Here is a 25,356-nt window from a genome sequence, read left to right as displayed (position 1 = left end):
AGGGAGAGGGGGAGAGAGTGAAAGAAAGTGTGTGAAACAGAAAGAGATTGAGCAGAAAGAAAGTGAGAGGGTGAGAGAGAGAGAGAGAGAAAGAGAGAGAGACAGACAGAGAGAGACAGAGAGAGAGTGTGACCAACCGACTGTGACTGTATGAGAGAGACCCAGGGAGAGAGAGAGTGTGAGAGAGAGAGCTAGCACCAGGTGCTGAGAAAGCCTGATTGCAGGATTATATTCATCCCTGGTATAAAATGGAGGGGGAGAAACAGATGAGTGCCTAACTCTCATATTAAGCCACAGCTTTTCTTCCCATGACCTCAGAGGATCACTCTGCTCCCCTCAAGAAGCACCCTAAGAGTGCTTCACTGTTAAAACCACTTTCCCTGCAGTTCTTGTGTCGTCTTTCTCAAGGCTGTGGCTATGAAATGGGTTGAGTAGAGCTATGTTAACAGGGACACACGTTATGGAGGGAGAAATACAAAAGACAGAAAAGTCAAATGAGGAAAAGTCAGTGAGGAAAGGTTATGAGGCTTGAACAGAACCGATCTGTCAGCCATGTCACCATCTATTCACTTTGGATCTCAGTAATGTACAGTAACAGCCTATCCCTCCCCCCTGAGTCCCACACACACAACCTAGGCAGAGGGCTGATAAACATGTGATGGTGCATGGATGTGAATGCTCTGGTGCACGGGTAGAAAACCTGTACAGACATAAAGGCTCTGTTGGACCGTAGAAAAGATTCTTCTAAATAGATTATGTAATATATACCTTTTGAGAGTTTTTATCTTGAGGAAAAACCTCTCTACTACATACTTGCTTATGCATGGTAAAAATCTCCAGACCACCCACACTGTAATCTGATACAATGGTATCCCATGGATACTATGTAAGGCAGCAACATCAGCATTTCCTGTCTGGGTGACCTTTGAACCCTACTTCCTGCGGTTGTGCATCCTGCCCCTAGGTATCCTCTATCAGGGCATAACCAAATGTCCGAGATAGGGATTCATACAAACAGTAATAGGCTTGCACAAGCCTAGTTCAGCATTAAAGTAATCTTGAAACAACAGGAAGTAAGCCTGTCTTGTAGGACAAATGTGAGGTATTTCCAAACTGTAGTGTAGAGGCTTGGATGATTTACTTAACTTGTGCTCAGTGCAATCATACACTGGCATTCCCTGAGGGTCCTCTATACAACTTTCCCAGGGTTCCATTGATTTCCCTTTCCTGTGGTGCGGAGGCTTCCAGGGTGTCTTAACTTACTGCACATCTCATGACTTAAGCCCTACAGGAATGTATTTGCTCCCAAGTGTCCTGGACTCCTGCTGTAGCTATCATCTGCACAAGGTCTATTCAAAGTTGTATTAAGACCCATCTTCAGGATATTGCCCGGCCCATTTCAAAAGAACGAGAGCACATTATGTAAGATGGTTGATTGTAATCAGATAAAAGGAATGTGCGCCAATGATTCACAACTACTGTGCTGTTGCTATAGTGCATACCATACCATAGCTGCTTAGCCCACAAATTGCACAGCAGGGTAAAAAGCCCCCCTGACTGTAATTCAAGTCAGTTAAAGCTGACCCTGTAACTCAGCTGACATAAAATGAATGGATTAGTTACCACAGCCTAGCCTCTCTCTATCCAGCCCCTTTTCTGAGAAGAAATCACAATCTATAATTTAGCGATTATGAACAAGATCCTTTTTCAATACTTTCCCCTCTTCAGGTGTCAGTCAGTCTATGCACAGTGGTGGGCGTGCTGTGGCTCACTACCCAGTATGCTGCTACTACAGCTGATATTCATTTAGGAGTAAATGAGTAATGACAGTGAGCAGGGGGGCTTTGATACCATATAATCAGGAAGGAGGATTCATAAAAGAGGGTGGGGAGGAGGGAGGATGAGGGGATAAGAGGATGCAGTACACTGAAAACCACCTCTCTTTTTCTCCTCACGAAGGCGGAGGAAAGCTGGCACCAGGGCTTTCATTTGAGAGGGCCACAGTGAAGACAGGATTATTGGGTGGCTGCTTTTCAACGGTACGCCGACAACTGTTTTCCAGCAGTGGGGGATGAAACGGATGACGACAGGGGAAGAGAGGAGTGTGGAGAGCTGGGTTTGTTTTGTGAAACAGGGCTGCCGCTTGCATTATGTTTCATCAGTCCAGTTCCGTACAGTGACAGAGCTAATGTTGTCTAATACCTCAGCCACACCGGCAACAACAGAGAGAGAAAAAAAAGAGAGAGAGAGAGAGAGGGAGGGAGGGAGGTAGATGGTGGAAGAGGGGGAGTGAGTGAGGGAGGGAGGGAGGGAGGGAGGGAAGGAGGGAGGGAGGGGAAAGTGCCTGATCAGGCATAACTCTGGAGAGCTGCCATCTCTCTGGGCCATTTAAGTATAACTCTTGAAGTGTTTAATGTTCACAAAGCCTGGCCAAAACCATTTACATTATTCTTCCCCAACTTTCCCTTTATGAGAGAACATGCAGATGGAGAGGGGTGTACTTGGGATGATGGTGATGAAAATGACAGCAGAATCTGGGGGGTAGGCCTGGACTAGGTGTGTGGGAACAACAGTGAAACTGCCTCACACTCCACAAAAAAACAAAAACTGATAAAGAAACACATATTTTTAAACAAGGGGATACACTGATAATTTAGTCCATTCTCCTTCATAGTCACCATGCTTACTAAGCACAAATCAAAACATCAGTCACTCCACGCCCTCCATGTCTTAATTAACACAAGCTGAGCCAACAACAGAACAGCAACACTCCAAAATCAACAAACCTGTGAATGACATGTACCATCAAAGCGTCTTGTTACATTACATGTACACTACACACTTGGCAGGAGCCCAGCATGAGCTCACTAGAGGGACACACTGAACTGAGTTTTACCTCACGCCACGTGGAAGTGACATCACCGTCCGCCCTCCCTCTCAGCCATGGCCTTGGACCACTGTTGAAACGTCCACATCCTTTAACACCTCACATTGTTGTGATTGGGGACGTGACATCAGCTCTTCCTGAGAGGGAGGGCGGACGGTGATGTCACTTCCACGTGGCGTGAGGTAAAACTCAGTTCAGTGTGTCCCTCTAATGCCCACCAGTCACATTAAGCTTTCAACTGGCCTTTTGTCACCGTGCTATTTTCAATCACGAAGGTCTCTGCCCTGGTAGCATTGTCCTGTTTAAATATCACACTTCCTGCCTTAGTTTGAACTCTGCAGCCTGTAGTACCTGTTTCCTTTCACTGTCTCTCACACCCCGAAGCCAAGCCTACTCCTGTGTGTACAGATCTAGAAAAAAAAACTGATTTCACCTTTACAAGCTCAATGCAAGGCAGCATCACCTTGAGATGATACAATCGCAGGAAAAGCTGAATTACACTGCAGGCAGGACTGCTAGCTGAGTGTCCTGCTAGGCTCGTTGTGATATTTGGGCAGTCGCCCCACCAACGGCACCACAGGAGGACAGTTAATTGCTCTCATATATTCAGAGCTGCTCGCTGAACCCTCCTGTTGCAATATCAGCTCTCTCTTATTGGGCTGCTCCACCAAGTACCCCCAAAGACACAACCGTGACTACGTGTTCCAATGATTCGCTTTGAAACAGGTTCCTTTTCCAAATGAATGGAAAAAGGTATTCCCTTTGGTTTGGTTGGTGGTAAAACACAAAACCATTGAAAAGAACATATGGAAAAATCCAATGGAAGTGGTGAAAACAGAGAGCAAAGAGGAGGTAATCCAATCCTGTACTGCCTCTGCAAAGTATGATCTTTGATTGTGTGTGTGTGTGTGTGTGTGTGTGTGTGTGTGTGTGTGTGTGTGTGTGTGTGTGTGTGTGTGTGTGTGTGTTGTGGGGCGGGACTCACCTTCATCCCAGTGGTCCCCGTTGTGGTCCTCAGAGGGGACGTTACTGTCACAGTCAGCCCCGTCTGGCAGGCTGCCCTCCTCCTCCACGATGTGCAGCTTGTCCTCGTCATCTGAGTCAGACGTTGGCTCTGCCACATTGCTGTAGTTTGTGACTGCACAGGAGAGAGAGAGGAGGGAGCTTAGCGAGGCTGACCAAATATTCCTTATACTCACTCTAAAACAATGGGCTTGGAGGACCATCAAACATGTTGGATGGGACATTAGGAGCAAATTGTATGACATGGACTAATTCCACAGTTAGAGCCAAAATCAGTCCTCTCAGAAAATGAGAACATCCATGCTTTCACCATCAACCCAGGACATAGAGTACATATTAATGGAGTCTTTCAACTAGGAAAACAATTATTTTTCTCAATCCATCCCTCTAACATCAACCTTTCTTTCTCCAAGCGGCACCCAGCAGCAGCCTTGTTTGCACAAGGGAATAGGAGATAAGAGACATTGGATCCATTCTGTGTGACAAGCCTTATTACAAGGTGTACAGGGAGGCGCTAGCTCACTGACATGCATTAATACTACAGAAGAACAAAGTGTTCTAAGTGTGTCTAGCCTAATGCTGCTTGAGAGAGCGACTCATGTATAACCTGCTCTGTAGACGGAGCAATTGATTGCTGGAACATAGGAACCCTATCATCGACCATATTCATTTTGAGTAGGCCTACTTGTCTACGCCTACAGATCCTTTGAGGTAGTGCTCCTTAAGACAGATGCAGGGATGATATGAGAGGCTTTCATCTACGACTACTGTAGGCTTCAGGAGGTAATGTGCAAGTGCTGGAGAAACAAACCTTGCTAAAAACTATTCCAAGGCTGGCTGCCTTCATGGTTAAACCTTGATCCCAACTCTCCCCACACACACACACACACACACACACACACACACACACACACACACACACACACACACACACACACACACACACACACACACACACACACACACACACACACACACACACACACACACACACACACACCTTCTATGTGTCTGTAGCCTATGGCATGACCCTAATGTGTTATGGGATGAGGGCGCTTGAGAGCCTACAGTGGTGATAATTAGAGGAGTAAATTATCCTGACTGTCTGCAGCAGTGTGTGTGTGTGTGTGTGTGTGTGTGTGTGTGTGTGTGTGTGTGTGTGTGTGTGTGTGTGTGTGTGTGTGTGTGCCTGTGTGTGTGTGTGTGTGTGTGTGTGTGTGTGTGTGTGTGTTACAGACAGGGGTGAGATTGCACTGCCTCTCGCCTCTTCTTTCTTTTCATTTCAACCTGTTTCTCCATCTCCCTCCATTCCACCTGTGGTAACCCTGGCATTCCTCTCTCTCCCTCCATCGTTTTGTTCCACAGCCCAGAGTACAGAGCCTCTCTCAGGCCAAATCAATTCTCCTCTGAGAGGCGCCCAGTCAGCAGAGGGCTCGGGCTGCGGCACTGAAACGCAGCTCTCTCTGCACTCTATCATACATCACACACCCACACCCACACCCCCCCAACTCCCCCCTCCCTCTCTCCCTCCCTCTGGAGCACAGGGGATGATCATGTTTTTGTCAGGAGCCTATAGCTGGGGAATCATGATCTTCTGTTTCAATCAATGAGAATTGTTCTGCAGCCCAGAGAATCGTGGAGACGTTTCTGCATGGTGCACACCTGGTTGATATTCACAGACTCCCCTCCCCATAGGCACACACAGTTCAGGAAGAGGGGGTGTGCAGTAAATGTGTGTCTCTGTGTTATTTGGTGTGTGTTCACACGCCCAGCACTGCTCCGCATCTGCAGAGTTCCACAGCAACAATATCACCAGGAGACTAATCTCCTTGCCTATCATCCACAGTCCCCCCCCCCCCCCCCCGCCCCCCTCTCTCTCTTTCTCTCTCTCCATCCCCCCTCTGCTGTCAGGCTCACCCAGGTGATGTATAGACCCCTGTGCAGGAGTAGCAGAAGTGAATGACTCTTCACTCTGAGCCAAGAGGCATTCCTTAAATGCCAGATTGACTGTTTAGTCATTGAGGTGTCAGAAATTACAAACAGCAAGCCATATAATGCACATCAATACATATAGCAGATGGAAGAACACAGTGAGGTTTCCAACTTGTCAATGGAAACGCTAGACACGGCTAACCTCACATTTAGCCTCAGAGCAGAGTAAGGGATGGACAGACAGACAGACACTCACCATTATTAGCCTATTAGAGTGTAGGAGTAGCACCTTGTGAAAACAAAGAGTGAGGTCTCTCCTGCCTGACCTGTGGAAAGTTTAGACAGCTGTGTTCATTGGCACTAGTGCGCTAACAGACAACAAGGTGTTCCAACTCATCTAGGAGGAGAAACATACTGTGTATAGGGTTTGGAGCACCTGGAAAGGCACTATGGAGTACAAGCAATCCATTATTACACTGTTATTCATTATTACATTAGTCCTAGTAGTTACATTATCCTATTAGTCTTTACTGTAACCGTCTCTGTATCCTATTGATACAAAACAAGTTGTAAGGCGTTCCACTGAGACAATCACTCTACTTGAACCAATAGTCCACAGCTTACCTGGAAATACATCAAGCACTCTGGTCACAATGCATAGGTTGGTGTACTTTGTGCATGGTGGTGGTGAAGTGAAGGCCACTCAAGGAGCGAAGCAATGTAGTGCTGTCTGTCCACTCACCAACTGTTACGCAACGTTCTCAGAACTCTTGCCACCAGTGAGGCACAGAACCAGAACCACACAAACCCTGCTCAGTGTATCAAAGCCCAAATTCATTCTGTGAAACGCCTATTTAAAGACAGTGGCGGCCCATGCCCATACTAAAGATCCCCTCCGGTAGTTAAAAACCATGTTGTGACACCTGCCGAGCTGCATCAATAAATGCCTCTGAAATGGGAACAGGACTATCCCTGAGGGATCATCACGCTCTGGCACCCAGACACTGGCCCCTGTAGCCTAACCCCGTTTAAGAAGGATCACTTTAACATGTAGGCTATTCTATGATCTGTCTGATCTGATGTTACGTCACAGATTCCTTTTCAGTTTAAATAGCTTTTGTCTTATGGGTGACTTGTATCATCCTATGGAGAACTGAGCACACACATTTAAAATCAGTGTAAGAGACCAACACCTAACAGGACTATAGAAAGCCTTTGGTTTAATGCACTGTTCAGCAGCAGAGCCAACGACCCATACCTTGGTGTAAAAAATATGCTTGGAATGTCCAACCAAAACACTTTCCCTGTGTTTGGGCCTTAATGAGACAGATCTGAGGGTGTGCTTTCACTGCTAATCCTTTACATTCATCTTCCAGTGAGCTGCGTTCAGGGTCCTTTGTTGTTGTGTTGAGTGTGTGATTAGAGAGGTTACATCCTGCAGCAGCCGTGATTGTGCAGCCGTCTCACATTGGCTCTATATTTAACCCCGGAACACACTGTCGCTGAGGTACACCACTTATCTGACACAGGCCGCGCTGGCAAAATACCACAGGCATCCTCAAAGAGAACAAACCGTGCCGTCACAGAGTCTGCTGCTGTAGCCCTGCACTTCGCTTTTCTCAAGGAACCAACCACGAGAAAACAACAAACCAAACTGTAACAAAAGCAAAGCCATTGAAAACCTCAAGTATGCCGTCTCAAGGTGAGGTGCCTCATACTGTACTTGAGGCAATGCTTTGGATTGTTAAAAACAATACCACTCCACATAGTCAAGAAGGTCACCACAGCAGCATGGGACCACATGATTGTTTCAGCAATTGTTATCCAGCACCCTCTTACTTCTGTCTTAAAAACAACTAGCCAACACAAATGCAGACAATGGTTCCAGTAGCTGAGAATTATGGCCAAAATATGACTTCACCATGTGAACTGTTAGCACCTAGCCTGTCTCTTAGTCAGGCTCCAGTGCACATCTTCCTCTCAGCTGTAGAGGGCACTAAGCTCCCAAGGGACTGTCCTCAACCAAGAGTCGGACTCATGTTCACTCACCCACCAACACCACAGGTATCCTCACCAGAGCAGAGCAGGCAACTCAGAGAAGAGCACAGTCATATCCTGCAGCAAGTCTCTTTCCATGACTACACAACACATTCCAGACTGTGTCTAATGTCTACAAAGCACCCCAGCAGAATCAAATGACTGTGATTCACTGTTCTAAGTTTATATCAAACCTAAAAAAGAAGAAACATGGATGATAATAACAAGAACACCAAGGGAGATCTGATCAAATTGATTGAAATCAAAGACCTCCAACCTACAGAAAGGGCTCTTCATATGCATCACTTCAGATGAGACAAAGGCTCTTGTCTTCCTAATGATGCTAATTAGGCTTAGCATATAAGCTAATGAGACACCTAGGTCATCTCCTGTCTGTTGAGGGCTCTACGACATCGAAGTAGGCCTAATTGTTCACCAGATGTGTGTGACAAGACATGATATGTATTGAAAAATGTGTAGAAAGACCAGTAACTTACAGTAAGAGATACAAAGCAAAGGCTTTTTTTTATAACAGAAACTAATATTGACTATAAGTGAAGACGGCAAACTGTACACTGCATGTAATAAAACAATATAATGAAATCATTAGTAAAAATTAAATAAATAAATAAAATACCTTAAAGACCCCCCAGGCAGGTTGCTCTATCCCTCAAAAAGGAAAAAAACAGACTGTACTAGTGATGAATTATCATTCCGTTGCTAATGAGCATTCTGATGAGCCACACACACACACACACACACACACACACACACACACACACACACACACACACACACACACACACACACACACACACACACACAGCCTCTGTCCTCAGCTAGTTGCGGCTGGCTCTCCAGAGTTCTTCTAAATAAGGCCAGGTGGCCTGTTGGGACCAGGGGTGTGATCTTAGCACCGCTAGCCCACACGTTCCACAGTAATGCCTATGCCAGAGAGTTTACACTCACACAGCCTGTTTACGTTAGAGGTGAGACAACCCCATGCACGGTAATAACAGCTTACCTAAGTGAGTCAGGAGGTGTGGTGTGTCTGTGTGGGTGTGTGTGTGTGACTGTGTGTGTGTGTGTGTGTGTGTGTGTGTGTTTGTGTTTGCGCGTGTGTGTGTTTGTGCGTGTGTGTACGTACGTGTGTGTGTTTTCCTCAGTGGACAGCGCTAGCGAAGCAGTATTGTTTGAGTGCTTAAGTTAGTGTGTGTGTGTGTGCTGAGCACTAAAGCTTCTAAAAGGCATGCTTGGTATGTAAAAAGCTCTCCATCACTATCAGAAATCACATGATCACAGCATGTCCGTCACAGCAGGGAAAAGCTGCAGGAAATGGGACAGTCACATGACCAGGGCCCCACCTCCCCCACTGCCATCTCTCTACGTGCTTGTCCAGGTCCCCAACACCCAGCAGGTCCACAGTGAAGGCAGCGGGCGGAGCTCTCAGACCTAAAGCCAGTCTATATATAAAGGTGCCTGTGAGAGTGCTGAGATAGAAGAAGAGGAGGAAACATCTGCTGTAGCCTCTTGGAAGCACAGTACATGCAGACATGGTCCAGCAACCTCCCCCCTGACTTCCTCCTCCTCCACCTCTCTCTACTCCTCTTTTTCTGGAGCTTTCCCTATCTCTCTTCCTCTCTTTTCGTACCTCTTGTCTCTCCAACAAGAACATATTTGGTTGAATACACACACTGATTATTTGTGATCCTGCATAGAGCCAGAAAATCACCCAGTCAGGGAGAAAAGCCTGATGACTGCAGTTACTGAAAAAAGCCAAACCACAACAACAAAAAACAGCAATCCAACTATATTGTGAGAGCACAGGAAGGCATTATCATGCCTGATGGATGATGACTGATGGTGACTGATGGATAGATTATGATGGCTGATATAGGTATAGATGATTCACTCACTTAAACAAATGTATTTGTTGTAAGTCGCTTTGGATAAAGGCATCTGCTAAATGCCATAAATGTAAATGTAAATGTAATTATCACACACCTGGGTAAGTTTGTTCAGTTTGTTCCCTCCCAGGGGACAGATTTGACTGCAACACCTCTGAGGCACCACACACTTTAGAAGAGCAGGACGTGTCCACTATAATCCTTCACACAGAGCCCCACAGGGGTGACAGAAGACATTGTCCAGTTGTCATCTCCACTGTGAGACCTCATTGAGTTAGACAGACAGGGGCACTGAACACTAAACAGTAATGGTCTTTCTTCTTTTGATTCCTTCATTTTTGTCTTGTTCTGACACTTGGAAGCGAGAGGCTATTAATAGAGCTGCTTCCTGGGGCTTTCCAGGCATGTAATGTGGCATCAGCACACATTCACACACACACAGACACACAGACACGCACACGCACGCACGCACGCACAAACTGCTGCTCCTTCTACATCTAAGAGTTAGGTAATGCTACTACCAGGATAGCAATGAAGGACAGAGTTAGCTCCATAGTCCTCTTGTCTATTGTGTACTTATTGTGTACCCTGTTCCTAATGTTACGTTGGCTTGGATCCAAACCCAAACGTGAACACTAACTTCTTAAATCCTTAGCTGTGCCTGAGAGTGAACTTCGCACTCGGCTGTAGCATTCTAGAAGCAGGTGACTGAACATTCCAACCCATATTATCCTTGTTACTTGACCAGAGAAGGTAGAGTGGGATTGACCAGTACCTAAGAGAAAAAGAGGTATAGAATTTTAATTCCATGGACTACATCTGTCTGACCTAGCCTTCCCATCTCTGTTCAATAGGGGTCATCATATTCACTGGCCGTCATCATATTCACTGACCGTCAGGTTTTGTGAAAGAAGGTGTGATACCCTGGGTCGTTGGAAACAAACTGTACACAAACACGCATACTGAAACCCACAACTCCAATGTCATCAGTATTGTCTTGTATCTCCACAGCACACTGTCCAGTCATAATCCTCACACTAATCAAATAAAGCAGGTTGTTTATTTCACAAGAGTAGGCAAAAGGTAATGTAATGCTAACAATGCAGATCAGCGGGGCAGTTAGACAGCAAACCTTTGATGTCAGAAGATGAATATTGCTTACTACAGTAGCCATTTGAAATCACTTCCATTTCAAATACCCAACCGTCCCTCTTCCCTGCCATGGAGGACACAGACGGAGGGTAAGAGAGGAGGAAGGCAGCAAGAGGCGACAGGGCGCGCGATGGAAGGAGGGAGGGGGGAATTCACCAAGAAACTGCTAATGACTTAAAAAGACAAAGCTGGCCTGTCAGATACAATGTTCATCTGTGCAGGGAGCTGCCCCAGGGAAGCAGTGTCACAAACAGTCAGAGTCTGTGACTCCGTGCCCTGTCAAGCATGGGCAGAGACTGGGAGAGAGAGAGACAGAGAGAGAGAGAGAGAGAGAGAGACAGAGAGAGAGAGAGAGAGAGAGAGAGAGAGAGAGAGAGAGAGAGAGAGACAGAGAGAGAGAGAGAGAGAGAGAGAGAGAGACAGAGAGAGAGAGAGAGAGAGAGAGAGAGAGAGATGAAAAACTGACAAAAGAGAAATAGTCAGGAAGAGAGAGGCAGAGAGTGGAGAGAGAGAGAGGGGAGAGGGAGAGAGGGGAGAGGGAGAGCACACACAGAGTGTCCGGATGATGGGCAGCAGTAATGGCAGTCTATGTAGACCGTCTCTCTGGTTCCCTGCTCCACAGTAAAGGTCAGGTGTTGACTCCGTGGTGCTGCTGTAGTCAGGCGGCCTGACAGATGCCTTGCTGAGGAGAGCCTGCAGGCCAGAGGATGACAAGCTGCTCACACACACACACACACACACACACACACACACACACACACACACACACACACACACACACACACACACGCACACACGCACACACACAATTGCGACAGGAGGAAACTAACGCAGAAGTGACTTTTTGTTTGTTGGCTAAATCTCATATTACAAACCCTAGCAAGTTTAATAGAGGAATTAGCAGGTCAGCACAACTATAAAACCACAACCATACAGTATTTGTGTGGACAGCCTTGTTTTACTCATTTTGACACCAGCTCAAACAGCACAGAGAGCCTTTCTTTATTTATGTCTGAGAAAATGCATTGCATTGTCTCATTTAAACGACAGCTGACAAATCCTCTGTCACAACATGAATATGGCCAAACATCCTGGACACTAACTCAGCCCCTTCCACCATGCCTCAGGCTACTGCTCTGATGTCACATTAGCCTCTTGTTCATAGCAGAACCAGAAAAGGAAAGGGTTAATGCCATAAACCTTTATTGACAAAGGACCTTTTGTCACCACACAGCCCTCACCTCCCTACCCCTCTCCCCAGGCTAAGTGCCCCCTCCCTGGGCAATCAAGCAGGGTTAAGCAGCCCCAGCCCCAGCCCCAGCCCCAGCCCCACCAGCCCTAGCCCCAGCAGCCCCAACAGCAGCAGCACCAGGGGCGATCACTGGAGCAGTCACTCGGAGCAGTTCACTTCGTTACACTGCTGCTAAATGACCAGGACAGACATCATTTAAAGCCCTCAGCCGGCTCTGTAAATCCATCTTGTTCAACTAGGCGAGGGGGAGATTGGAGGGGCTGAGCACAGAGAAAGTGACGAGGTCGAGTAGCCGAGGCTTCCCTTGACAGTGGCTTTGATCACTGCATTGTGCTGTGCTTCCTGCGACTAGACCTACTTTTCCCTCCATGGGTGTCTATAGGGATGACTAACACATTTAAAACCCCTCATTTCTCAACATTGAATGATGACTAAAAGCAACAACGGTTTTATAAGACCTCTCTCTTACTGGTGTGCTGATGAGAACACGGTAGAATGGCTGAGCTAGCAGGTAAGCCATGTCGTCAGGTATTGATGTATTGACAAGCTCCCTTTTATCCATTACACCCTGAAGTGCTGGACTGTGTGTGTGTGTGTGTGTGTGTGTGTGTGTGTATGTGTGTATTTATTTCTGTGTGTGTGTGTGTGTGTGTGTGTGTGTGTGTGTGTGTGTGTGTGTGTGTGTGTGTGTGTGTGTGTATGTGTGTGTGTTCTGTGGGATCGTTACGACTGGCAGAAAGACCATTAGCTCCTTTCTGTAGAAATCGAAAAGAAGCATCGACACTCTCGAGGGGCAGTCAATAGGTACAGATCTCTCATTCCCTGCTCCCAACACTAATGACTGAGAGCCCTGCTCTGCTCTGAGGGAGGAGGGTTGTGTTCACTGGGCTTCAAAGGGGAACCGAGGCGAGCCTTCTGAACATCCAACAGGGTGGGGCCGTGGTAGCCTCGCACTGGGACTTACAGGCCTCACCCATCTGACGTCATCTAACATAACTCACAGGAGCTCACCCAGATGCACTAGCTAGCCTTCATATCAACACTGATACAATCACAATGCTGTTTTTTTTCAATATGCAACATACTCTGTCCCAGATCAGGAGCTCAGCATGGTGGCTGCTTGGGTCCAAACAGAGAGGTGTCTCTGTTCAGCCTTGGCGTGAACTTCCCTGTTGGGGGAATTCCATTGGGTAATGTGACCCTGAACAGTGCCCTTCCTGTTCTGTGGTTGTGATGCACTCCTGGGCCAACAGGAACAGGAAATAAAGAGCCTTCTATGCACAGAGATGGACGCACTGCTCCTAGTCATACCAGTGTGACGGATGACTGATGCCGGGAGACGTGGAGAGTGTATATCTGTAACTCTGGTGGCTGCTGCCGTGTATGACTGTAGCTCTGCCGTGTTTATCTGCTCTGGCTGGTGGTGTGTGTGTGTCGTCAGATCAGCGATCACACTCAGGCTTTTAATAAACCCAGCAGGCTGCGAGGTGTGTGTGTGTGTGGTGTGCTGAAAGGCCCAGGGTGAGTGATTGATGGCAGCTTTAGCACTGATCCTCCTTACTGTAAACACACACACACACACACACACACACACACACACACACACACAGTAGAGGAGGAGAGGGGGAGGGGAGATACACACCGATGCTCTGCTAACATTATTCATCTCTCCGCTCATCCATGCAAGCAAGCCCCGCTGTCCTCCATATTGATGTGCTGTGTTTTAGTCACTTTGTTTACATGGATACACAGGCTGAAATGCACATGAAGACAGAACAAAGCCTTTGGGGGTTGGATTGACAGGGGGAAGAATGGGTGTCTTTCAGTGGAGGCTCCTTAGAGGAGGAAGGGGAGGATAATATATTCACATGTCACCAAATACCTGATTAAAACACACTGTTTTGCAATGAAGGTCTACAGTAGTCTCAACAACAACTTCTAGGGTAGCACCATGGTGTAGCCGGAGGACAGCTATTTTCCGTCCTCCTCTGGCTACTGAGTTCAACACAAAACCTAGGAGGCTTGTGGTTCTCACCCCCTTCCATAGACTTACACAGTAATTATGACGACTTCTGGAGGATGTTCTCCAACCTATCAGAGCTCTTTCAGTAGGAACTAACATCTTCCCCATCCAATCAAAGGATCAGAGAATTAATCTAGGACTGAAAGCATAAGATACAGCTAGCACTGGTCGTGCACAAAGTATGGTGAGTAGATGACTCAAAGAGAGAGAAAGAGAAAAGTTGAACCGTTTTGAAGAAATTATTATTACTAGCTGGCTAAGGCTATCCAACATTGCAACTCCTCCAAATCAATGAATTTATTGCCACCGGGACCCAGCGGTCTAACTGCTGAACTGCTTGTTGCTTGAACTGATTTTAAACATAGACTGGAATGGTAGGTTACGCGTGTTAATTGAAGTTTCTGAACTATTGTATATGGTGACAACGTAGGCTGTGTAGCAGTTATTGTAGCGGTTATGGTATAAAGATTTATTGTGGAGAGGTTTTTGCGCCTGGTCACAGACAGCTGTCGTACACGGAAGTCCCCAGGGGAAAGGAAAAGGTGAGAGGAGGAGAGCGCAAGAAGGAATTCTAGAACGAGCAAAGTGATGCTGTATGTGGCTGCTATGAAAATGAACTGTGTGTGCAGGTGATCAGATCAGCTAGATGCAGGCAAGAGTGTGCAAGGTGGTATTTAATGTGTCACTGTCACCATGACAGCCTAATGTACAACTCTCCTCCTGTGCACCTGCTTTATGAACTTTAATTTGGAGGCTAGGTTGTAGCATCCTCATGATGGGTATGGGTATATAGGGTGAGTACCATGCCATTTCCTAAACCTTCCATGTTGAATATTAGTATTATTAATAGAAAAAAGGCCATGCTCATAAATCCCCCCTAATCTTCAACGGCTGCCACTGATGTGTTTTGGATGATTTTGATGCCTCTTGGTCATTCAGTGAGGCCTATTCATTCTCTCCAGTCCAGATGTTTATTTTTGGGTTGATGAGTTGCACTCTTAGGGATGGAGACAGTAGCAAATCTTAAACATCGAACAATATGACCTGAGCGAGAAAACAAAACCTGAGAGACGTATGACACGCTAGCTTGGCGTCAACCACTTTAATCACAACCTCCAGCTGCTTCCTCCCAGGTGCTCAGAAAGGACATAAATAGAGGGAGAAAGAAAGAGAAAGAGAGAGAGAGAGAGAGAGAGAGAGAGAGAGAGAGAGAGAGAGGGAACGAAAGGCTGCCAGAGTCATGAAGAGAAAGCAAGGCAGTTGAAGATAGCCTTTGAGAGAATAGAGGGAAGTGAGGGTTATGATATTGGCAAACAGACTCTGGTCTAGGGCCTCAGGAGCCACTGTGAGCAGGAAAAACTCCTAACAAGAGGATGTATGGAGGGGATCACATATCTGACACTACACTTCCATAACTTGAGAGCCTGGCTGCCATGTTGGAACCTCCCATTGAGCTGGGAGAATGTAGGATAGTGATTACTCAGTCAGCTATGTTTGAAAGGATATGGTTGTGGGTGTCCCAGTTGGGGGTGAGGGGGTAATCTGTGTCAAATTCTGTGAGGTAGCTCTCTTGTGACTCTCTCTCTCTCTCTCTCTCTCTCTCTCTCTCTCACAGTCTTTTTCTCTCACACACACTTGCACGCACGCACACACGCACACGCACACACACACACACACACACACACACACACACACACACACACACACACACACACACACACACACACACACACACACAAACACATAAAGCAGCTGACTCACAGATGGACAGCAATTCATTGAGTTATGCAACCTTAGCCCAGAGGAAGCAGACAGATACTAATATAGGCCTATCTATCTTCTTTTTTTTTTCTTTTTTTTTTTAAACAAGATCTGTCCCGATGTCTTAACAAGGATCCTGTCAGAACTGTGTACAGAACTCATTATGCTTTAAAAATACTGTGAGGCTTATACAGTAATATGTGGATAAGTAGTCTAGTGCGTGTCTCAGTTAAGTTGACAACCTGAGTTAACATCATTAACTCAAACCTGGTCTCACTTAGTCCCCAGATCAATTTAATGAGCTTAAATGGTCCATTTTATTGAAATGGGGCCTTCACACTCATCATTGTCTCAAACACTTCAGCATGAAGGCCTACAATATGGTCATTTACAACATTGATGCTGTGTCAAATATGCCATAACAAACATGTGACATTCACTTAGGGTTGAATCCTATGTTGAGATTGCATGGTTTATGCAAGTCTGCATAGCTAGGATTCAACCCTTTTGATGACCCTTAATATAAGGGAATTGGGTACCTTTAGGAAGTTCTTAAACACTATGGTTAGGAGAATACATCGCATCGGCTACTTCACTGCACTGTGGTAATGGGAGTTCTATATCCAGACAACCATCTAAAATATCTCATTTACCTGCCGAGCGGAGTCCGCTGCCTCAGGGTGTGATTGAAACACTATGGAACACACACACACACACACACACACACACACACACACACACACACACACACACACACACACACACACACACACACACACACACACACACACACACACACACACACACACACACACAGTTCCTTCAATGGTTTATCAACAGTGCATGAGAGTGTATATGTTCTTTGAGGAAAATGACATTTAACAAATAACACAGATTAGCCCACTAGAGCTAGAAAGAGCAGCCAGGAGGCACAACAACTCCTCATACAACCAATATATTCTACTATGAAATACACACACAGATACAGACACAGACACAGACACAGACACAGACACACACACAGACACACACACACACACACACACACACACACACACTCACACTCACACTCACACTCACACTCACACAGACACAGACACAGACACAGACAGACACACACACACACACACACACACACACACAGAAAGAGCTCAAATAAATCCCTTCCACATGGGAGGCCACGGTGCGTCCCAGTAACTCATCCATGGCAGTCTCCCATTATTGTCACATAAAAACGCTGGCGCCCTGCAAGCCATGTCACTAGCTCCCCTTTTTGCTCCATTTCCAGTCTGTACAGTATTTTAACTACCAAGCCACAGCCACCAGACCTTGAGCTCACTGCTATAGTAGCGGAAGTATAGGTCCTCCATAGACCATGATACACTATAGCACTATAACTTATAACACAAGTTATAGCTAGGCCCTCACTACTGTCGTTCACAGCTTTAGTGCAGTTCCTTCAGTTTGTGTACACTAAATCTGAACCTTATCCCTGCTCAGGGCTAAAGCTATAGACCTGGCTAGCCACAGTAAATGCTGGCAGATCTCTGGCTTATATTTTAGAGTCTTTGTTCGGGATCAATCCCCTTACTCCCCTGCCACACTTTATCACTTAGATATTACCACTAGCAGAGCAGTGAGAGATATGTTGTGTGTGTGTGTGTGTGTGTGTGTGTGTGTGTGTGTGTGTGTGTGTGTGTGTGTGTGTGTGTGTGTGTGTGTGTGTGTGTGAGAGTGTCTTTGTGTATGTGTACAGTGTGTGTGGCCGGCAACCATGTTTACCATACATAATGCATTAAAAGCCCTCCATCCCTCTAGAGGGTTTAGGAATGTAGATCACAAACAGCTCAGCATCTGTACAATAGCTATATCCTCTTAAACAAACAAACAGTGAATAAAACGGTTCCACTTTGTCACTTTGATCATGTTTGTAATGTGGCAGCTACCTGCTAACTCACACTGGATAACACACAGGGGCTGAGGGACAGAGGGCAGCCATGCAGAAAAAAGACCAACAATGGAAAGGCAATGCTAAACATGACCAAAGGTTATGCATGCAACAATGTCATCCTCTTAAGACTGACACACATTTTCACACAAGCAAACCTGCCAAATGAGCATATGATCAAAGTCACACAAATGAGGGATTAGAATCAAATCATCTATGTGCTGTTTGTGTGTGGTTTTGTGATGGCCACACACCTGCTACTTTGCTGTAATGCACTTAGCTGGCTAGATCTGTGATTACAACAGGGCTAAGGGTACACATAGGTGAGTGCAGGGCAGGAAGAGATCTATGGATCAATGATAGCTTTTCATTTTCATCAACATGAGAGGTTTCACCAAAACAAAGGATGTGAACATGTGTGAACACAATGTGTGTGTGTGTGTGTGCGTGTGCGTGAGTGTGAGTGTGAGTGTGAGTGTGTGTGTGTGTGTGTGTGTGTGTGTGTGTGTGTGTGTAAACATGTGTCTGTGCGTGCTAGGCATTATAAGGTGTAATATCCCTCTCCAAACTGATGTGGTTTGACCGTCTCTAATGGGGATAGGGGAGATCCCTGCTGACTTTGAACAGGGCACTGATCCAACTTAAGCCCCCCAAATAGCAGCAGCACAGTGCACTGCCTGTATTACTCTGCCAGGAGAGAGGGATTAAGGAAAAAGTTGACCTCCTTCTTTTTTTGCTCACTTTAATGGTCTCTCTAAAATTAACTTGGTGGATTACTGCTCAGGTGCTCAGAAAAATTCATCCACTATCCGCTTGCACACACACACGCACGTGTGCACACATGCTCGCACACACACACACACACACACACACACACACACACACACACACACACACACACACACACACACTGCATCAATGCTCATGTTTCCTCAGGTTTGAAGTATCCCATTGAACTGATGTGCAGGAGCAGGGAGAGGAGAGGGAGAGGATATGAGTCTGACAGCATCAGCCTCAGAATCAGCCCCCAGGATATGCTGATTCAATTTACCCATGAATTCCAGCAGCCAGGAGGATGCACAGTCGCTCAGGGAGAATAGCTGCCTCTGCACTTTTTTCATCTTCATCTACATTTTCTTACCTTTATCTCTACTCTCCCAGCTATGTCCCTCTCTCTTTATCTCTCTGTTCCCCTGGGGCACCCCAGACTGTGGAGGTGGGATGTTGTTTAGTGTAAATGTACTGTACTAGGTAGCCTGGGGCATTGGACCTAAGGATGCCATTTGACACACCACTCATTGGCACTGACAGACAGACACACGCACGCATGCACACACACGCACGCACACGCACGCACGCACGCAAGGCACGCATGCACGCACGCACGCACGCACGCACGCACGCACACACACACACACACACACACACACACACACACACACACACACAGAGTAAAGGCATCCCTCGTCAGCCATAACAAACTCTTGGCCCGAAACCAACAGGTTGGAAAAAGGGGTCCAAAGCATATGGTCTTGTCGTCCCAAACAAGGCCGGGTGGAACCCCTAAAGGGAACCATGCTGCATATTTCATCCTCCCCACTACCACTCCAAGACTATCAATTATGCACCACACTGTGGGCATTTTCCTTTCTAATGGAGAGAACAGCAATAACTGGCAAAGACAATTATCATGCCCTTTTAATGTGAATGAATAAAGGATGAAGACTCAAGACACCAGGTCTGACTGTGTTTATCACGTCTATCTCACTAAAGATGGATGGATGGAGGGATGAAACATGGCTACGGAGGAGAGGTGGGGTTACTGATAAAGACGTTTTCAACTTACTTCAACTTAAACGCTCTCACATTTTTAAAGGCTACTCCCATTTACCCCCCAAAACATTGCTGAATTTGAGCAAGGCAAGAGAACAGAGAGACAGGGTACTTCGCCTCTGCAGTCCTTTGCCTTTGATCTACCTTGGGAAAGAAATAAGGCTTTAGAAATGGCAAACAAAAAAAAAGAAAGAGAAAAAGGAAAGAAAAACATAGTGAATCACCTCTGTTCCTTTCCCAAGGTACTGGGCCATTTTGGGGGTGGGAGGTGGGTGGTGGGTGGGGCAGTACTGCAGAAGAACATTGTGCTGGGTAGGCTTAGTCAGCTAAGTCAACAGCCTCCCATCGGAAGCCATTGTGGGCACAGTGGGCGGAGTAGCCTGTGACATCTCTGATGGAACAACTGCCGCAGTCTAGTGGTGTAATGGCTGCCGGCTAGCCTGCCTGGCTAGTGGACCAGTGGACAGAACGCTGCCTGCACCTGTGTTCAACAGAGATACTGTCACATCGAAAAACTAGCAGGAGGATTATGTAGGGTCATAGGGCGCCTAAAAAGCCACTGATGCTGAGCAGAACCAATGAGAGACTGAGCTCTGTGGTCCTGGGCCAACAGACAACAGTCTGTCTACTCTGACCCAGCAGGGCAGAGGCTTGGCATCAGCACTATTCCACTGTACCAACCCCTGTATAGAAGACAAAATAGGACAGATACTGCAGAAATAAAATGAAAAAAAAAACAGGCACCATTTTCTTTTGGGAGTTCATGTTGTATGGTTGTTATGGGCTTTAAAAGGTGGAGAGCATTTGAGAACCTGTGGGACTATATTGGTACCATTTGACACAGTGTCGAAGCATCTTATTTTAGAGTGAGAGGTGGAGATAAGGTGTTTAGGGAAGGGGGCGGGGGGGTTGGGCTACTAAGTGCTCTCCCTCTGGAGGCCTCTGTCCTTCTACGGTATCTGTGCCTACTCTTGTCCTAAAGGTGCAATCTGAAACTTCTTTATGGCCAAGGGACAAGATGGTCCAATGATGGACAAAAACACACAAAATACCAAAATAAACTTAAATATTAGCTAAACAGATCTTAGTACTCTCGCTGAGCGTCTGTCCCTCAATGCAACAGACAATTTCACCTATTATAGCCCTGTTTGACTCCAGCTCCATGTTCTCTAAGGTTCAGTGGTTCTAACTCTCCAAGGGCTACAGTCTCTCTCTCTCTCTCTCTCTCTCAGGCTGTACTGTACTCAGCCGAATCCCCTGAGCACTCCGCCCCACACAGCAGTTGATTTAGCTCCTATGTTTACATTCCATGGCAGCCGGCTTCTCTCTGGGGAATGACTGACTGAGCGGACCCTCTCACAGCATAGCAGCACTCTCCCAGCTCACCTCCTCTTACCCTCAGCTGAGAAACACTACTAGGAAACACACACACACACACACACACACACACACACACACACACACACACGCACACACGCACACACACACACCTAGCTTTCACACCAAACTCTGAGAAACACCCACTCATCAAAACACAGAAGCCCAGACAAACAGATGAGTAGGGCACTTCATCAAAAAGACACATAAAGCAGAATCTTCCCTCTCCTGTGACAAGAGGACAGCGTATTCTTCTGCGGGGGGGAAGCTAAACGGAGCCGACACGGCGCTGCAGCTGTCTAGCTGTCACTCAGGCCTGCCCCTGACGCAGGTTAACAGGAGAGGACTAACTGACTAACTGGCTCGGTAGGAGGAGGCTCCAAGGGCTAATTGGAAGTGCTATACGGGACGTCCTGAACGTTCAGACCCCGGCTCTTTACCAGCCTCATCAGACTGACTGGCTCCCTCGCCTCCAGGAGAGAGCTGTCGGCACACCTAATGACTGCTGGGCTTAATCACACCCCCACTCACTGGCAGTGTACAGTCGTTGCTACTGTAAGCTATGGTTACTTAGTCAAAACACACTAAACATTTGTATTCACTGGTCTCAAGCTTAATCAGAAAATACTACAGCCATTCTGCTGAGGGTAATGAGGTTCTGCGGGAAGAGTGAGAGTCATGTGAGAAGCAACGTAGGCCCTGAATGAGCTAATGGCAAGCTAAACAAATGACAAGCTGTCCTTGCACCATTGTTAGCACTCATGACAGTACTTCACCACACCAAGCTCCAACACAATGGGCAGGATTGGTAGAGAGGCTCAAGGACATGAGGTGGGTGGCCAGATGAGAGAAACAGCCTTTATCCAAAGAATGGAGAGCTGCTTAAGGGATCCATCTAATCTCTCTCTCTGTTCTATGAAAAAGGCAGAGGCTGATATGCAGTCACTGTTGATTTGAGATGAGAAACTTTCTTTACATTACATTTATGGCATTTAGCGGACGCCTTTATTCAAAGCGACTCACAACAATACATTTGTTTAAGTAAGTGAATCATCTATCCAACAGTCATCATAAGACAAAGTAATCAATGCTCACACCAGGGGCCATAGGCAGTCGTAATGCCAGTAGGCTATTTTTAAATTTTTATTAGCAGGAGAGAACTTGTATAGGGGGTAACTTTCTCCCAGTCCGCCAAAAAGCCTACTAAGTAGGTATTTTTTGAAATGGCCACCGCTACAGGGGTAGTCCTCCTAGGCTGTAGGGAGCGCTCTCGCTATGACTCAGCCCTCTGCAGTCACTCCAAAGGTTACTCATTATGTTTTATCATCCATCACAGGCCGGCTCTCAGCGCTGATGTTAACTGTAGGAGGGGCCTGTTGCAGCAGTCACGGGTTAACAGGGGCAGTATCACGCCTATTATACTGATGAGCACAGGACAGAGATGTGACTACAGGGGGGGAAGAGAGGAGACCTCCTGATAAAAATGCAGGGGGAAGGGCTTTGTCTCTTAAGGCCCTCAGGGGTCAGGAAAGTATTTAAGGGCTAGTCACAATGACTTGATTGAAAAACTGTCGGTATCTCAGAATTGCATAGGCATTCTAGTTGTAGCTAACGAGGCAATAAACAAAATATCACCACCCCAGCTAACATCATCCCTCCTCAGAGTTCCCTCATGGCCCCCAGGCTGCTTGGATTTTCAGTCTGGCAGAGGATCTCATCCCTCAGCTACATCATCCCACCATCGGACACTGCCTTAGTGCACTAGTGCTCCAGAGCCAGGCGTGACCAAAGACATGGGTGTGTGGGAGAGCAGAAACATCTGGTAGGGATTTGGGATTGGGCTAGATCACCAGTGAGCCTCTGCACCATCTCTGAGGGGAGAGAGAGAGAGAGAGAGAGAGAGAGAGAGAGAGAGAGAGAGAGAGAGAGAGAGAGAGGAGGATCTGACCATGAGGGTGCCATGTTGACCAAGAACTGTCATGTAAAATCTTGTAAAAACGAGTTGTTGCATCTGATTTTGAATAATGCCTGGTGCCTTATTTGAGCAAACCTACATATTGGCCTCAATGAAATCAACATTGTCAGGCTGTGCTGGTAGAGACACCTCTAGAGTAACACCTATTTGATTGAAATTTCAAAGTTAACTCTTCATATATGTATGCCACAGGGTCCGTAAATCAGGCCACCCAATGTGAGTTACTGCTGTGGAAACACAGAGTGAAAGGCACACACCCATATATAGAGACAGAGAGAAAGGGAGAATGGAAGACAGAAGAGAGTGTCCGAGACGGAGATTGGAGTGTTTGCACACTTCAAGAGACCTATCCCAATGGCTGTATTTTTGTAGCCCTTAATACTTGTGCTACAAGGAACAAAGTTGAAGCTAATTCATAAGTGGGTTGCAAAGAATACAGTTGACAAACATGTTTAAATTCTGTGCTATCACAGGGCAGAAATAGGCCATTGAGTCAGAGGTAAACAGCGTTTTTTTAGGTCCCATTTGGGAGTGCACATCCCTCCTCCTCCTCCTCCTCCTCGCCCTCCTGCTCCTGCTCCTCCTCCTACTGCTCCTCCCTTTGTGAAACAGTACCCAGTACCATTTCCACCGGGACCATGCATGAGCTCAGAGATGACCACTTAATCAATACTGCTACGTTGCCACGACAACCCTGATTTCCTGTGCCATTTCCTGAGGTCTGATGATTGCACTCGCTGTTCATTGCACCTGCCACCCTCTTCCCCTGGCTTATCCGTCATCTCGTTGGCATTTCTCTCAGGGACACCTCACTCAGCGCACGACATAGGCTACATAAAAGAGGAGGACATTCCACAAATAATGACAAAGGGCTAAATACAAATGCTAGGTTCCAGACAAAAAGACACCAAGGGCTCATAGCCTCCCCGTCAGCAAGAGACAACATGGAGCAGAGATATCATACCTCCCTCAGAGAGTGATGTCATTGCACCTGGGGAGCGTTTAGCATCGTCCCCCCATCCTCCTCCCTCCGTCTCTCTCCTCCAGGCTGGTGGTAAACGTGCCGAGGAGAGGAGGGTTAGCACCTCCTGCTTTTTTCATTAATGGAGAGCTCATTAATCGTAGGTGATAACGAGGACATGTGCCACAGAGATGATTAAACCTCTCTCCTTTACTAAGGCGCCCTTGGGTATAAACAAGCGAGGGACAGTCGAGGCAAAAGTGGGACTCACATACACACCCACAGAACACACACACACACACACACACACACACACACACACACACACACACACACACACACACACAGAAGACAGACACCAGACACACACATGGACGCATGCAAACTTTCACTCACGCACGCACGTACACCAACAAACAAACAAACAAACACTTAAATGTCCTGTGATATAGTAGCAGGTTCAGTCAAGGACACACACTGCTATCTGTAGGACATCTGAGGGTTAGAATACTACACATGTAGGCCTATTCACTTAAACTATACACACTCCACTACCACCACCACCACAAATACTGTATTTGGTCACACATACGCACGCATGCATGCCCGCCCACACGCCCACACACACACACACACAAACCCATCTTCTTTCAGTGATCTGCCTCCCTGTTTCCTCAGAGCCACTCCCCATAAAGGCAGGGGACACGGCACTCACAGGGAGGAAGCAGGACTTATAAACAAATCTGGATTTTCTCTCGTCCATTTTTTCTCTCTTCAACAGGAAGTAGGGATCATGACTCCCAGGCCTTATTTTGCACTAGGCCAGCCCATAGTCTCCTCCTCAGCTGGGACACACAGTGGAACATCTTAAGCTCCAGTTTGTTGGGCCAGGAGGTTGTCCTCACTACTACGTATGTGCAACGTGCAGCATGTCTATTCCTGCCTGACTGATTTAATGTGAATGTCAATTGTGCAGCAGCTTGTTGCGATTATTTTATGGTCTGTTATTTTGAAATCATACTTTTTTTGTGGTAGTAGAAGTGTGGTCACTTTCTTGATATTTTTTCAAGCTGTCCATGTGAAAATGTATTGTTCAGTTTAGTGAGAGTGGTAGACCCACTGCTGAGCATTTGGGGGAAGGGGCAGAAAGCACTGTGTGTTCGTGTGTGTGTGTGTGTGTGTGTGTGTGTGTGTGTGTGTGTGTGTGTGTGTGTGTGTGCTTGGTTGAGTTGGGGGGGGGGGGGCTGGCGGCACGCAGAGATCATTCCCTACATGAGGGCTTTGTTAT

General features: G+C 46.7%; 1 protein-coding gene across 1 annotated transcript in view; it reads right to left on the bottom strand.

Annotated features, from left to right (window-relative positions):
- zeb1b (zinc finger E-box binding homeobox 1b) overlaps positions 1 to 25,356 on the bottom strand; it is a 48,119-nt gene that overhangs the window by 11,208 nt on the left and 11,555 nt on the right. The window contains exon 2 of the mRNA XM_083666766.1: positions 3,873 to 4,025. Coding sequence (XP_083522892.1) covers positions 3,873 to 4,025 — 153 coding nt within the window. The remainder of the gene's footprint in view (positions 1 to 3,872; positions 4,026 to 25,356) is intronic.

The sequence above is a fragment of the Argentina silus genome (assembly GCF_951799395.1).
Source record: "Argentina silus genome assembly, chromosome: 1".
Lineage (NCBI taxonomy): Eukaryota > Metazoa > Chordata > Actinopteri > Argentiniformes > Argentinidae > Argentina > Argentina silus.
This window is presented reverse-complemented; position numbering and strand designations above follow the sequence as displayed.